The sequence below is a fragment of the Agelaius tricolor genome, unplaced genomic scaffold, assembly GCF_023055355.1.
Source record: "Agelaius tricolor isolate 1412-34295 unplaced genomic scaffold, bAgeTri1.0.p SCAF_16, whole genome shotgun sequence".
In the NCBI taxonomy this organism is placed as follows: Eukaryota; Metazoa; Chordata; class Aves; order Passeriformes; family Icteridae; genus Agelaius; species Agelaius tricolor.
Genome location: NW_027269276.1, coordinates 18,337,306 through 18,352,892, shown reverse-complemented (window position 1 = coordinate 18,352,892; position 15,587 = coordinate 18,337,306). Strand labels below are relative to the sequence as shown.

The 15,587-nt window shown below is 56.6% G+C and overlaps 1 protein-coding gene and 1 long non-coding RNA gene across 5 annotated transcripts; one reads left to right on the top strand and one right to left on the bottom strand.

Annotated features, from left to right (window-relative positions):
* Positions 1–366: 366 nt before the first annotated feature.
* AP3B2 (adaptor related protein complex 3 subunit beta 2) lies at positions 367–12,557 on the bottom strand. Of its 4 annotated transcripts, none has more exons than XM_071441955.1 (27): positions 12,296–12,553; positions 9,390–9,465; positions 9,204–9,278; positions 8,998–9,093; positions 8,751–8,911; positions 8,136–8,202; positions 7,405–7,587; positions 7,141–7,320; positions 6,809–6,906; positions 6,482–6,536; positions 6,333–6,404; positions 6,115–6,177; positions 5,765–5,897; positions 5,573–5,682; positions 5,323–5,499; positions 5,052–5,238; positions 4,834–4,952; positions 4,505–4,616; positions 3,998–4,196; positions 3,759–3,921; positions 3,624–3,678; positions 2,938–3,044; positions 2,594–2,825; positions 2,414–2,498; positions 1,888–1,985; positions 1,080–1,218; positions 367–851 (listed from the first exon to the last, which is right to left on the bottom strand). In XM_071441955.1, the coding sequence occupies exons 1-27, from the start codon at positions 12,406–12,408 to the stop codon at positions 701–703; spliced, it is 3,306 nt and encodes a 1,101-aa protein (XP_071298056.1). In that variant the 5' UTR covers positions 12,409–12,553; the 3' UTR covers positions 367–700. The 4 variants fall into 4 exon arrangements, with proteins under 4 accessions (XP_071298056.1, XP_071298058.1, XP_071298059.1 ...); XM_071441957.1 differs by having other exon boundaries at positions 7,141–7,317; positions 12,296–12,551; XM_071441958.1 differs by lacking the exons at positions 367–851; positions 1,080–1,218 and having other exon boundaries at positions 2,414–2,518; positions 12,296–12,557.
* Positions 12,485–13,778, top strand: LOC139597028 (uncharacterized). The gene is made up of 2 exons (XR_011681496.1): positions 12,485–12,619; positions 13,601–13,778. It is a non-coding gene; the product is annotated as an uncharacterized lncRNA (long non-coding RNA).
* The last annotated feature ends 1,809 nt before the right edge of the window (positions 13,779–15,587 follow it).

Genomic DNA, 15,587 nt, shown 5'->3' with positions numbered 1-15,587 from the left:
GAGCTGGCCCCAGGAATCCCTCCAGTGACACTGCAGAACAGACCCAGCCCTGACGTAGCAGGTATTTCTGCGGTCGAAGCATGAGCAATTCTGCCTTGAATAAATAGCTGGAACCCTCCCAAGACTCCTCAGATCCCTGCTCTGACTGAGCACCTCCTGCCCTGGGGGGTTCACTCCAACACCATGTGCCAGGTTTTCTGCAGGGCCCAGCAGCCACCCACCCCTGGGACACTCTGCATGTTTTCAGTCAGCTAAGGGATGGCTGGTCCCCTGATGTCCCCTGTGGCTGCCCTGGGAAGGCTGGCAGAGCCCAGCATGGGGGGAATCTGGGGTTGATGTGCCCACAGAACAGAGGAGGGAAAGGGAGCAGGTTGGAGAAGAGCTTTATTGGGAGATCCTGGACATAATAAATAAGGGTTACATCGGGAGATGACAGTGAGGGACTGGGGCCACACTGTGCTCCATGGGGGCTGGAACTGCTTCTGCCCTTCCAAGTAGGACACCTTCCTGCATCCCATCTGCTGCATCCTGCTCCTTCCACCCAGCAGCAAAGCTGGCCCGAGAGTCGCTGCCTGCCGCCCCTTTTGGGATCAGGGCAGGAAAAAACCTGGCAGAAATGGGTGCAAGGGATTGTTTTGGGGAGCGGCATGGGGCAGAAGGGGTGGGAGGGCAGGGCCATGGGTGCGACAGAGCCCGGCTGTCACTGCGTCAGGGCCTGGATGATGTCCTTCACCAGCATGGTGCCAATGACCATCTTCTCACTGTTGATGGTCAGCTGGGCCGTGGAGCCCTCCCGCCGCTCCAGGGTGATGAGCACCAGGCTCCCGCTTGTCACTGTCTTGGCTGCAAACCTGTTGGGTGGTGAACACAGAGCTTCAAGGCAACCTGTCCCGTCACCCTCTGGTTCCATGGGATGCTCTGGTGGGGACAGGCAGGTGCCTGCTACCCATGGCTACTGTCCCATTTGGGTTCATGCAGGCTCCTCATCCTAAAGGAAGCCCTCAGTGTCCCCACTGTGATTCAGGTGGGAATGGAGGGGTGACAGTGCCTGCCTGATCCAGGTGGGGAGGTGCAGCTACCTGTACTCATTGCTGGCACCGCAGGGCACGCGGCCCACGTTGGCAGCCGAGGTCACTTGCTGGACGATGGTGTGGTCACTTCGGCATTTCTCAGGCAGCGTCAGCTTCTCTGTGATCTCGCTCATGCCCATCAGCTTCCCTAGAGCAGGTAACAGAGGCACCTGCCCGTCTCTGGCCACACACCCTGCTGGGCCCTGCTTTGACATGCCCAAAGCAAGCCCCTCCAGCTGCTTGCGTTCAGGTTCCCCATGACATCCTGAGCTGGCTGCTCTGCTTGCTCTTGGTTCAGGATTCAGTGGAGTTGGGAAAATCCTTCATAACCCTTCCTGGGCTCATGCCTATGTGCCTGCCTGGTGGCAGCAGCCACATCCCTGGGGTGGGTTCCTCTGGACAGTGGCAGCAATGGGGCCAGATGCTACAGGGCACCAAGCCCCCTGCTCAACACTGCCCTCATCCATGGGGTCAGGGTGAGGATGTGCTGATCCAGAAGCACGGAGACACAGGGTGTCACTCACAGACACCGTTCTGGGAGTGCCAGGGTGACATGGGCCCTTCACACTTTGTGAAGACCCAACAAGGCCACCCTGACACCAGGGTAGTCACCCCAGCCCACAGGCTGGGGGTGCAGGGGGGGGGTGTGAGGGGAGCAGAGCTAGTCTAGGGGCCAGCTGAGCAACCACTTACCCTCACCCGGCCGTGCCAGGTGCTCTAGGGCCACAGCGAGGGCGGCAGAGGGGACAAAATTGGGGGTGAGTGTCAGTGGTGGGTGCCCGTGCAGCACCCTGTCCCCATCCCAGGCCCCACTCACCCTGCTCCTTCTTGAACTCGTTCTCGCTCATGAAGACAGGAGCCATGAGCTCCCCCACGGGGGGCTGGATGGAGACGTAGAACTGGCGCGTGTGGGTGCTGGGGAGACAGGCAGGTGAGAGGGGCATGTGCTCAGATTATGTCCCCTCTCCATGTCCTGCTTCCCATCCCTGCCCTGGGCAGGGGTGACTGCGGAAACTGTGGCACAAAAGAGCTGAGGAATGGGGGGAACCTGTCAGGCTGGACCTGGAGCTGCTGCTGCCTCCTTGTCCCCTTACAGAGAGGCACGTGCATTTCCTGCTGTCCCCCAACCACCCCATGCCCACCTGACCATCTCCTCTTCCCTGCAAGGACTCTGGTGCCTGTCCTGCTGTCCTCCATCCCCTCATGCCCTGCTTCTGCTGTCTCCTGTCTCCTGCTACCTGGAGGGATGTTGATACCTATCCCACTTTCCCCATCTCTGGAGCACCTGATGCCCTGCATCCCTGGGGACACCTATCCTGTCCTGCCCGGCGCCAGATGCTCACCACAGCTGGAAGTTTGCCGCCTGGGTGGAGTCACAGAAGTCGATGCCCATCACCACGGTGGCTGTGTCCCCTGGCGCCAGGTGCTCTGGAACCACAGGGCTGCCACTACATCCCACATTCCCACCCAACCCCTGTCCCCACTCTCCCACAGCGTCACAGCCACGCCGTGCCATGCCATACCGATCTCAGGGAACTCCTGTATCCGCATGCCAGATAGTGGCTTGGGTTCGTTGACCCGCAGGTTCTTCACCTCGGTGTCGGTGTTGTTGGAGATCTGGATCTGGACGGCCACCATGTGGGGGTCTCCCGGGAAGGGCCGGCGGCTGAAGCAGTACTCCACCGCCAGCCCCTCGCCTGCCATGCGGTGCAGCAGCTCGTAGGTCTTCACCGCACTGAATGCCGGGCTCAGCAGCTGCACCAGGGGACAGTGGCCTGCAACCCCTGCAGGTGGCAGAGGGCCCAGGAGCCCTCACTGGTGACAGGAGGACTGGGACCTCCCCAGGGAGGGCATGGGGGACACTTACAGTGGGTGTCAGGGAGGTGTCGGTGAGAGTGAGGCCCTCCAGGTCAGTCACCAGGCTGGTGGAGATGATGCTGCTGGAGGGGATGGGCTGGGGAGGAGGCGGAGTGACTGCAAGGTGGGGAGGGGGGAGGAAAGGGTTAAAAGAGCTCACAGCCCCATGGCTGTGAGCATAGCCCCATAGGGACACCCACACAGGGACAGTTCTAGTGGCTCAGCTCCATGGGGACAATAGCATGGGGACAGGCCCAATGCCACAGCTCCATGGGGACAACCACACGGGGACAGCCATATGAGGACAGAATGGTGGCATAGTGCCATGGGGACAGCTCCATGGGGACAGCCTCATGGGGATAGCCCCATGGGGACAGCCATGTGGGGTCAGCCCTGGTGGCATAGTCCCATGGGGAGAGCCACACAAGGACAGCCCAGTGGCACAGCTCCATGGGTGTAGACACAACCCTGTAGGCTGTCCCTGTGCACAGCCACATGGGGACAATCCAATAGGCACAGCCGCCTGTCCCATAGCCATCCTCTGGGGACAAGGACCCCTCACCACACCTGTTCTTGTCCCAGCTTTGCAGCTCCCAAAGGACCCATGGAGTCCTGATGGCACTGGGGTGAGTGCTCATGCCTCAGTTTCCCCAGCACCACCACCACGCCATTCACGTATTCCAGGCAGCCACTCACAGTCATCCAGGTCAAGCAGGGAGATCTCCTTGGAGCTGGCCTTGCTGCTGGGGGGCTGCAGCAAGACAGAGATGGTTCAATAGAGGGTCCAGGTATCCCTGGGCAGCCCCCATCCCAGCCCATCCCAGCCCTCACCGCCTTCCTCTGCTTGGCCTCTGCCTCGGAGCCCGAGTCGGAGCCAGAGGAGCTGCTCTCGGAGGTGCTGGCCTCTGATGAGGTTTCGGCACGGCCCTTCCTCCCCTGTGGGGCCTTCTTCTTGGCCTTCTTTGCCCCTTCCTCCTCCTCTTCCTCGCTGGGGCTGCAGGGAGAGCCCAGCTCAGGGGATTGGAGTGGGGGTTTCACTGGGAGCATCCCCCTGCCTTCCCAGGGCGTACCTGCCTGTGGTCCCCAAGACTGCCTTATGGGAACCTTCCTTGTCCTTCCTCTTTGGCCTCTTCTCCTCCTCCTCCTCCTTGTCCTCTGACTGCTCCCCACTGTCGTCCTCTTCCTCTTCCTCATCCTCCTCCTCGCTGCCAGAGCTGGAGCTGCCAGAGCTGCTGCTGCTGCCATTCTCTTCGCTGCCGGACTCGGGCTCTGTGGGGGCACAGCTCAGCCCTGCTGCTGTGTCCCCCCACATTTCTCCATCTCCCATTTCATCCCACTACATCCTCCATCCTCCCACTGCATCCCCACACCTGCTGCTGCCTCTCCACTGCATCCTCCCACTGCATTCCTGGATAGTCCCACTGCCCACCACTGCCTCCCTCTACATCTCCTGCCATGTCCCTCCCATGACGGGATGTCTCCACTGTCATGTCCCCTGTCCAATGCCCCACCATTGTGGCACCTGCCTGATGGCCACAGTGACCACTGCCCAATATCTCGTGCCCTCAGGTCCTCACCACTGTCTGCTGACTCCGTGGGCCCTGACTCGCCCTCTGAGTCAGAGTAGAAAGGCTTCTCCACCTTCTCCTTCCTCTTCTCCCGGCTGGTGCACTTGGTCCACTCAGGAACCTGTTGGCACAGGGTTGATGGAGCAGGGCCATCCCCATGACTGGGGGATCCAAACACCCACCCTTGTCCCCCATCCCCAAGTGGATGTGTGAGCACTAGAGAGGGAATGGGGACAGGTGAGCAGTACATAGGCACCTTCTGGGGCTCTTCCAAGACCTTGAGTCAATGTCCCCACCTTGGCTCCTCCTCCCCCATGCACCCGAGGTGCTCCACGCACCTCCACATTCCTCACAGAGGGGTCAGGGGCCTCATCTGGCCAGTCGGGCAGCTCCTGGTAGCCCACAGCCTTAGCATTGAGCAGATGGGACAGGGAGCCCAGTTGGAAATGGTCCCGATCTACAACAAGGTGAAAGGAGGCAGCTCAGGGAGAGCCATGCAGCATTGTGGTGACAGCTTGTGCCCCATGTCCCATGCCCTGTGACCAGGGATGGGTACCTTTGAAAGAAGATTCCAAGATGGGAGCCGGTTTTTGGGCCAGGAAGAGCTTCTTGGCGTATTTATTGAGGGCCCCGCTCTTCTCAGTGGGCACAATGAGCTGGCGGATGAAGCGAGCCCGGTCGCGGATGTCATAATTCTGGTCATACTTGGCCAAGTTGAGGACATACTGGGTCAGCAGCTTGCTCTGCAGCAGAGAACATGCTCAGGGCTGGCCTCTCCCTCCTTGGCAGGGAAACTGAGGCTCACCCTAGGATCACATCCCCACTACCTGCTTAGAGTTGGTCAGGTAGAGCTTAGCTGCCAGATTGATGACCTGCAGCTTGACAATGTCCTCCTCGTTGGTGAAGGACTTGGCCATCTTGCGCAGCACATCAGGTGCGATCTTGGGCACGTGCTCGCAGTACTCGCCAATGAGCCACAAGATGCTGGCCCGTGCCATTGGCACCTGTGAAATGCCCCCAGACATGTGGCACTGCTGCCATCCCCTGCTCCTGTGGTTCAGCAACACCCCAACCAACCTGGATGTTGTCAGTGAGCTTGGCCATGTGCTTGATAATCTCGCTGTGCTGGGCCGGCTGCATCTGCAGCAGCTTTTTGATGACCACCACGGATTCGGCCACCACCAGCTCTGCGGGTAGAGACCCAGCCTCAGTTGGGTCCTGCCCTGAGAGTGATGGAACTCCCATTTCAACCCTGCTGTGTGTACTCACCATCCCTGTTGGAGAGGAGCTGAACCAGGCCATTGAGGCAGGTGTCCCGCACCTTCCCGATGTTGGTGGCACAGCGCCCAATGGCTTGGATAGTGGCCGCCACAAAGTCCTTGTCCATGCTGCGGATGTAGGTCTGCATGTGAAGGGCACACATGACATGTCACCCATGTGCCAGAGCTGGACATCCCCCCTGGCAGTGGTCACACATTGGGGCCCTTTGGAACCGCTGATGGGGTTGGTATGGCCTCAGCCCACTCCTCCTGGAGGGGCTCTCCTCTGCCCCCTCCATGGTGGTGGTTTGGCACCAAGAGCCATGCCAGGGTGGCAGCCTCAGTATGGCCATGGCATACCTGGAACTCTCTCAGGATGGTGGAGATGTTGGTCTCATTGGCCAGGTTGGTGAGGACCTCCAGCTGTGGAAATGAAGAAGAGATGAGCAGCACAGGGTCATGGTGACAGGGCACAAGGGTCTTGATGTCCTCCTGTCCCCAGGGCATGAGGACAGCTGACCCAAAGAAAGGGCTCCATGAAGCCCCAAACCCACTCCTGACAGGTGTTTCCAGCTCACCTTGAGGATCTTGATCTGTGTGGGGTCCGTTGAGCGGATGTAGAAACTTTTCAGGTAGGGCTCAAACATCCCCTGCATGTACAGCCAGACATTAGTGTCATCTCTGGGTCAACAGGGCCAACTCCTCCCACACCAAGTCTGAGACTCACCCGCCGCTTGATGGACATGGTGGCCACATTCTGTAGCACAACATACTGCACCTCACTGTGGGGACAAAGAGGGGACATGGTCACTGGGGCAAGGGCCAAGCACCCTCAGTAAGTCCCTGTGAATATGGGCCAGGACCCACCACCAGCCTGGTGCCACCAAGATGCTGTCACCCCATGTCTGGACCAGCCCAAAAAGACCTCCAACCTGATGTCCCTCAAGGGATAGGCTTTTTGGGGGGTCTCTCAAAAAGGGTCTTGGAGCTCCTCATAGGTTCCAACAACTGGGGTGGAGGGGTATAACACCACCACAGCCAAGGTGCCACAGACCTGTGACTCCGCAGGAGCCGTACCAGTGCCTTGGCAATGACTCCAACCTCTGCCTTGGGTGCCAGGTGGAAGTAGAGCTGTGCCACGGCCATCACCACCTATGGACACACACCCAAGTGTCACATGGTGGGAATGGAGGACACCCTGAGGAATGGCCATGTCCCCCAGTCCCACTCTCAGCACTTGGAGGTAGCCTGACCCTGAGGACATCCACTTCTGGGTGTCCCTCAAGCATCCCAGTGAGTCCTAGACTGTGGGGACATCATAAGCCCAGACAGATGGACACCACCAGTGGCCCTGGGGAAGGAACAGGGTGGGAGTGAGGGTCTCACTGCAGCGTTGCGGCTCTGCAGCAGGGGCTTGGTGTTGCGCAGAAGGAGGCGGTGGTCGGGGTCCATGACGTAGGGCTTGCGCTTGGCCAGCGAGGCTGCCTCTGCTTTGGCATCTTTGGCGTCCTCCTCCTCAGAGCCATAGAAAGCCTTCTCAGTGTTCTCCTCCAGCAAGGACTCCTGCTGGCAGGTGGGATCATTTTCATTCCCAAGAACACTCCCCCTTCACCCCACCTCCCTAGGGGCTCCCAGGACATCCCAACTCACGTTCTGGTTGGGGCTGAGGAACTGGGTGCGCGCGTAGCGGGTCAGCATGTTGATGATGACCACCTGCCCCCACTCCTCCACATCGATGAGCAGGTTGCAGAGCTTGCGGTAGTTCTTGTGGATGAGGTCTATGCGCTCTGGGCAAACCTCCTCGAATGCCATCACCACGCTGCCAGCCACCAGCTGCAGAAGAAAAGCTTGGGGTGACTTCCTGGAGTGGTGGGATCATCAACAAGGTGTTGGTTTGGTGGGGATGGTGGCATCTCTCCATAAGGGTGCTGGTTTGGTGGGCAACCCTTCCTTGTAGGGATGCCAGCTCAGTGGAGTTGATGAATTCCCATGAGGCTGTTGGCCCAGTAGGGACAGCAGCACTCCCACAAGGATGCCAGCTCTCCAGGGATGGCTTCATCCCCACAAGGACACCAATTGGTGGGAACATCTGCATTCCTGTGAGAATGCTGGATCAGTGGGGACAGTGGCATTCTTATGAGGATTCTGTCTTGCTAGGGGCAGTGACATCCCCACAAAGATGTTGGCTTGGGAGATGGCTGCATCCCTTCATGGATGCTGGATCAGTGAGGACAATGGCATCCCATGAGGATGCCAGCCCTGTGGGGATAGCAGCATCCCCAGAATGACACCAATTTGGTGGGAACACCTCCATCCCCATGAGGGCACAAGGCCAGTGATGTTCCCAGATTTAGAGGGGGGAGACACAGAATCCTGCTCACTGTGGTTTTGTCGGCCAGCAGCTTCTCAATCACTTCGATGAGCTGGTCCTTCTGGTCTGAGTCGAGGCTGTGAGGGAGGAGCAGGGCAGGTGATGCTGGACCAAACTCCTCCCCATCCCTGCCTGTACCAAGCAGCCAAGACCCTTATTGATGTTGCATACAGGTAAAGAAATTATAAAAGAAAGGCCTTCTAAAATATGATTTAGGCCCTATAACTCATTACTCTAGCTAAGCTAGCAGTTAGCTTGTAACTTCCCCGTGTGAAAAATCACAAGAGTGAAAGCAGTTAGCATAACAAGCTATTCTAGCAAGAAACTGTCTGCACCTGTAATAAACAAGAAATCTCTCCCATGGGAATCAGTGAACAAAATATGTAAACTAACCAAAAATGGAGAGACTTGACAGATGTACACCCTGGCCATTTACTGACTAATAAACTGAGTGTCAGTGTATTGTCAGCCAATTAGGTCTAATACAGTGCCTTCTGATATTTCCTGTAAATATCAGCTTTGTGACTAAAGAATTGGCTCTTCTGCATGAAGAAACTGAGTCCTGGCTGCTTTATCACAACAACTGGTGTACCTTACATTCAGCAGCTGATCCCCTCCCCGTTACCTGTACAGCTTGGGGATGGCATGGGCGGCTGTCTTGCGCACGTACGGGGACATGTCCGAGGCGGCCTCCTTGATGGCCAGCATCATGATGGGCACGATGATGGGCACGCGGATGCTGGACAGGACCCGCAGGGCGCTGGCACGGATCAGCTGGTTGGGGTCCTGTGGGGACATGAGGGGGGCTGCAGTGCAGCTGTGGGAGGCTCAGTGCTCCTCCTGACCTCCCCTGGGTCCTCAGACCAGCCCACCTTGAGTCCTCGCTGGAAGGTGGAGATGGAGAGCAGGGCCAGATCCTGCTGCTCTTCTGCATAGCGCACCAGGTACACGTACACCAGCTTCTTCACCTGCAGGGTGAAGGTGCCACCTCAGAGCCCCCAAACTCCAGCCAATCCCCAAAAACAGGGAAAGTGCCAGACCCTGGGATGCTGCCAGGGCCACTCAAGATCTTCCTCACCTCAATGTTCTTGCAGGCAACGTTTTTCACCACAGCTGGGAAGAGATCAGAGGCGTTTTTACCACGGGCAATCATCTAGGGGGAAAAGAAGTGGTGTGACACTGGGCAGCTGGCACTGCAGGGGCTGGTACAGCATGAGTCAGCTTGGCACCAGCAGTGGTCCCCACCAGTGACAACAACACCCACCGCCACAATCCTCTTCATGGCCTCCAGCTTGAGTGAATCCTTGTTGCTGTCGAGCATCTCCTTGAGGTCATCATGCCTGAACCATACCAGGGGGGAAAAAAATCCCATTTTCACATTTTTACCTGTTTTTAGTCTTTTTTTTTTTCTGATCCCAGACTTCCATCAGGCTGGCAATCCAACCCTTCATCATGAAATATTTATGGGGACAGGAGTTGAGTTACAGCAAGGTGAAAGAGGAACCGGAGGGACTGGCATGGTGCTAGCGCCCAGTGCCATCCTCATCCCAGGCACTGGGGCAAGAACCCCGTCCCATCCTGGCTGTGGTTGTCACCCTAAACCACAGGTGCCCATCACCAGCTCCATCCTGGCTTGGCTGGGTATCCCTTGTCCCCTCATGGACATAGTGGCATGGATGTGCCAGCACACCCTGATGCAAAGTCCTTCCCTGGTCCCCTCCCTGGACTGGGAAAATGCCACCAGCCTTTTGTAAAGTTGTTACCACTGTCCTCTTTTCTAAGGGACACTGGTCACCCCTTAAACTGGGGACACCTGCAAGGCTGCATTTGAGGGTGACACCCATGGGACGATGCACGTCCAGAGCCATCATCACCAGAGGGTCCTGGGGGCGCTCCCTGGGGGAGTCTTACCGCGGCGGTGGCCCGGTGCCAGTGTCCCCTGCGGGCTTGGTGCCGGCGAGTGGCCGCAGCTCATCGGCTCGCAGGGCGCTGTAGCAGGTGGCTTGTCCAGCCTCGGGGGCCAGCACCGGGCTTGTCACCTCCTCGGCCACACCAGCACCCTCTGGTGTTTTCGGCCAGCCAGCCGGCCCCACCGGCAGCTGCCGCAGCAGTTTCTGCACTGGCGGCAAGGACACCATGGCTGTGACAGGCGGTAGTGGCCCTGGGGATGGTGACAGGGCTGTGGCCCCGCTCCTCTGCCCAGCACAGTGGGCTGAAACCTGATGCCGTGGTTGGGGTTGGGTTGCAGCCTAGATCAGGACGCAGCTCCCAGTGGGTGAGGCCAGCTTGGGATGTCACGTCCAAAGTGACATCTGACCTGCAGCTGGGACCTGGGGACACTGCAGGGAGCTCCTTCCCCAGTGCTGAGTGACTCAGTCCTGGGCAGGGAACGCACATCATGGTGGGACACTGTGCCTCGGTGGTAGGGTGGCATGATGGGGCACCTGTGGGTGTCCGACCTGGGAGGTGGGGTCACACTGGGTGCATTTGTCTTGTCCCATGTGCTATGGATGCCATAGATGGCTCACAGGACTGGTGACTGACCTGGTGTGGCTCTGGCAAAGAGCAGCATGCAGATTATAATGACACTGTGGATGTGGGGAACACTGTGGGTGTGAGGGACACTGCCAGGAGGTCAGGGGTAAGGGGACACTGCCATGAGGGCGGTGACACTGCCAGAGTGGGAGGCACTGGTAGCAGATCACTGAGGTAACCTGGACAGACAGGGAGACACAACCAGCGTGTCAGGGCTGGGGGATGCTTCCAGAGTGGGGGACACTGCCAGTGGGGGTCAGGGGACACTGGCAGACATGGGAGCAGGGCAGTATTTCCAGGCTTGGAGACATTGCCAAGGAGGGATCAGAGAGGGGGAGACTTGGACAAACTGGGGGACACTGCCAGGGGCCTGTGGGAGGGACAAACACTCTGAGATGGGGACACTGCCAGTGGGTCATGGATAGAGGGCACTGCCAGACTGGAGGACACTGCCAGTGGATCAGGGCTGGGGTAAATTGTCATACTGGGGGACACAGCCAGGGGTAGGGAGTGTTACACTGCAAGGGACACTACTAAGGGATCAGGAAAGGGGGGGACAGCATGAAATGGGGATATTGCTGGAAGGTCATGGATGCAGGGCACATCCAGAGTGGGGGACAGTGCCAGGAGCTCAGGACTGGCTGGACACTGTCATACTGGGGGACATTGCCAGAGTATCAGGGGGAAGGGGACACTGCCAGGGGTTCAGGGAAGGGGAGACCCAGTGAGATGGGGACACTGCCAGCAGATCACAAATCAGGGACACATCCAGAATGGGGGACACTCTGCAGCATTAGGGAGGAGTACAGGGAGAGAGGGGACACTCCCAAACGGGGGACATTGCCAAGAGATCAGGATGGGATACGCATTCAAAGTGGGGGACGCTGCCAGGGAATCAGGACAGGAGGGACACTGTCATATGGGGGGATACCACCAGAGGGGCAGGGATGGGGAGACCCTGCTGGACTGGGGGACACAGCCGGGGGTAGAGAGTGTGATGCTGTCAGACGGTGATTCAGTGATTTCCTGCTGGGGCAGCAGGGAGGGGGGGACAGTGCCAGAGTGGGGGACACTGACACTAAGGAGGGCCAAGAGACATCCCTGCAGCTCCAGGAGCACACCCCCCATTGCTCTTCACCCCTGCCCCCCGCAGGAGCCTGTCCCACGGCAGGGTGACATTCCTCAACATCGCCCCCCTCGATGCGCTGGGGGGGGTGAGCTCAGGAGAGCCACAGGAGCCAGCAGGTCCCGTGTGGGAACACCGTGCCCGGGATGCCCCAGCCCGAGGGTGGGAGGCTCAAGGGGGATCTCCGCACATCTTCCCCAACCGCACCGTCTCCAAAATCCCGCGGTGTTCCCACCCTCTCCGGCCTTTGCAACCTGCAGTGACGGTGGCGGCGACGTGACCGCATTCCCTGCCCCATCCCTGTCCCCATCCTCATCCTTATCCCTATCCCTATCCACATCCCCATCACCATCCTCATCCACATCCCCGTCCCTGTCCCCGTCCCCACGTCGGGGGCCGCTCCAGCCCCGGCTCGGGTACCACATCCCCGCCGAGCACGGCGGCGAAGGCCTCAGCGGCGGCCGCACGGGCCGGCTCGTCCTTGTCCCCTGCGCCCGCATTGTCCCCACCTCTTGTAGTCGGAGGAGAAGATGCCGCCGCTGGCGGGGTCGTGGCCGTACTCGGGCTCGCCCAGGCTGGAGGAGCCGCCCTTCTCCTCGCCGTAGGCCGGGCTGGCGGCCATGGCGGCGGGAGGGATGCGGGATGCGGGATGCGGGGGGGACGCGGGAGGGAACTGATGTCAGCGCGGGCGGGGACGGGCCCGGCCCCCGCCGGGGGCAGCCCGGCTGCACCGACCCCCGCCGGCACCGGGAACGGCGGCGCAAGGGGAGCCCGGCTGCCCCACAGGGGTCCCTGCGGCCCCGCACCTGCGCAGGTTTGGGAGCGGGACACGGGTGAGCTTAGGAGAGCAAAGCTGGGGACATGGCTGTGATAGAGGGACAGTCACTCAGCTCACAGCCGCACACATACCCGTGCAGAACCACAAAAATCTTATAATTATTGTAATAGAGATGATTGTGTATGATTACAATTAGATGTATTTAAAATAGATTACATTACAGTAAAGAATGTTATATGTTCGGGTGTTATAATATGAATTATTAAATCCTACTGTATTACATTTTATATGTAATACTGTGTGCAGTATACATAATATACATTTATTTATACATTACATATAATTTATATACTCTATTACATGCTGCATACTGTATACCATATATTGCATGTTATTTATTACATTACATTATAATATATTACAGATTTCATTAAGTATGCAATACTATATATTTGCCATATTCAATGGCATATCTATAACATGCTATGTTATAGATAATCCATAAACCATTCTACATTCTACAGTTTATATATTATATAATATATGCAATAAGTTATATATGCTACATGTTATGGTATATGTTATAATATATTGCAGATTATATAATTCTATTATATAGTATATAGTATTTAAGGTGGTACATATTACATATTGTATTATGTACTAATACTATGTATTATCTACTATCTGATAAAATTCAATATTTTATGATCTATATTCCACATGGTAGTATATATGATATATGATATCTAAATCATTATATATATTAGGTATGGTATTAATTTATATTATTCTTATAGATATTGTAGTTTAATATTATTATTATCAATAACATGATAAGAATTATATACTAGATATATGATCATATATTAACTATACTACAGATGTTAAATACAAATATTATTGTAGATATGACTATGCATATTACAGTGTTTCATATATATATTTTATATATTACTATAAATTATATCAGTCATAAGGTATCATTATTTATGTTATTATAAGATTGTGTTTGCATTTCTTTGATTTTTCTCAGGTACTTTATACTATTGGCAGATATTCCCACTATTGTTTCTCCAGGCAACTGACAAGCCCTGGAGCTGTGTGATGGGGCAGCACTCCCCCCATCCCACAGGAATGGGGCAGTGAGGGAAAATGGCCAGGGTTCAGGTAGCAGAATTGAATAAAGCATCTAATTAATGGACACCAATTAATCTTTAGCACAGAAACACACTCATTCCAGCCCTCCCAGGGCCCCCACAGCCCTCCCAGGGCCCCCAGCCCTGCTTGGATCTCAGACCTTCCTGGAGACCCTGCTGCTCTCCTGGAGACCCCAACCCTCAGGAGACACAGAGAAGATTCCCCCTTCTTCCCCCCCCCAATAAACAGGGATAAAATCCCCCTGGACATTCCCTCCTCCCTGCTGAACTGCCCCAGCTCATCCAGCTTCCCTCCCCAGGGAAATGCTCCAGACCCTTGGTGGCCCCTTGTGGTGTCTCTCCAGCGTGTCCCTGTCTCTCTCATGCTGGAGAGCCCAGCACAGGACTCAGCACCCTGGGGTGCCAGCATCACCACGGGTTGGTGACTCACTCCCCCTCACTGCAGATACACTCTACCTCATCAAATGGACCAGTAATGAAGAGGTTGACCAGGACTGGACACAGAGCTGACCCCTGGGGTACACCACCAGCCTCCAGCCAGGCCTGATCCAGCCTTTTGGCCCATTTTCAACCCAGCAGCCCAAGGAATATTCATTTTTACGCTCAAAATTAAATGCCAGCAGTGGAAGAGGCAGATGATTGTCTCAGGAGGCCATGGGGAGCAAAGAGCAGCCTCTCCCTTCAAGGGGTCCCTTGACAGCTCCCTTGACAGCAGCTTCTGGGAAAAGTGAGAAAACAACAAATCAAACAGGGTTGGCACAGGGTTTCCATGCAACTGTTTATTGCCACACAGGAGGATTGGCAAATCACTGGTGCAGTTCTGGTGCCCAGGGGAGGATGCTCCAGTCCCACATATTCCATAGGAGCACCATTGTGGTGGTGTTCGCAGGGGTCCCAGGACGAGGGAAGAGATGAGAATCTTGACTCCATGTTTCAGAAGGCTGATTTATTATTTTATGATATATATTATATTAAAAGAAAATGATATATTAAAACTATACTACAAGAATAGAAGAAAGGATTGCCAGAAGGCTGGCAAGGAATGAAAAGGAATGATAATAAAATCTTGTGACTGCTCACAGCCTCGACACAGGTGGCTGTCATTGGTCATCAAGTAAAAACAATTTCACATGCTGGGTAAACAATTCTCCAAATCATATTCCAAAGCAGCAAAACATGGAGAAGCTGAAGCTTCTCAGCTTCTCAGGAGAAAAGATCCTGGCAAAAGGATTTTTCATAAAATATGTCTGCGACACACCATCACCTCCATCACTGCAGCGCTGGGGACACCTGGGAAAACAGAAGAAGTTTGGTGACACTTGCCTGGAGCAGATGCCAAAGTACCCCGGGTTGGTGACACCTGATCTGGAGGAGGCACCCACCATGGCACCAGCAAGGTGGCCCAGCCCCAGGAGGGCGAGGGCGAAGTGGATGCAGTTGCAGGAGATGGTGTCGTACTCCAGGGGCTGCTCCATGGCCGCCCGGACCCGGCGCTGCAGCGCGGCCACGTCCAGCGCCCCCTTCCTGCGCAGCACCCGGGCCCGGCCCCGCGTCCGCAGCAGGTGGCTCTTGCCGTGCTTGGCCACGATGCCCGATGGTGACATCCCTGAGCTGCCTGCAGGGCGAAGCAGACTCTATACCCCATGTCCCTCCCGTGGAGATGTCCTTCCACGGAGCTGTCCCCATGCCATGACAGCTCCCGGGGCTCACCTTCCAAGTGGATGATCTCCCCGTCACCGCAGTAGATGCCAGCGTGGGCGCCCCACCAGCCAGGGCCCCCTGAGGCCAGCGGGAAGAGGAAGAGGTCCCCAGGCTGGGGCTCAGCCACCCCGTTGGGGACAATGTTGAAGTGTTGTCCCAGCA

Bases quoted from the DNA above. Each gene is read 5' to 3' on its own strand.
- AP3B2 (XM_071441955.1), bottom strand. From the start codon at position 12,408: ATGGCCGCCAGCCCGGCCTACGGCGAGGAGAAGGGCGGCTCCTCCAGC. The intron at 5,898-6,114 runs GTATGCCATGGC...CTTCACATGCAG, and splicing joins CCATCCTGAGAGAGTTCCAG to ACCTACATCCGCAGCATGGA. The intron at 1,219-1,887 runs GTGAGTGGGGCC...TACCTGCTCTAG, and splicing joins CGAGTTCAAGAAGGAGCAGG to GGAAGCTGATGGGCATGAGC.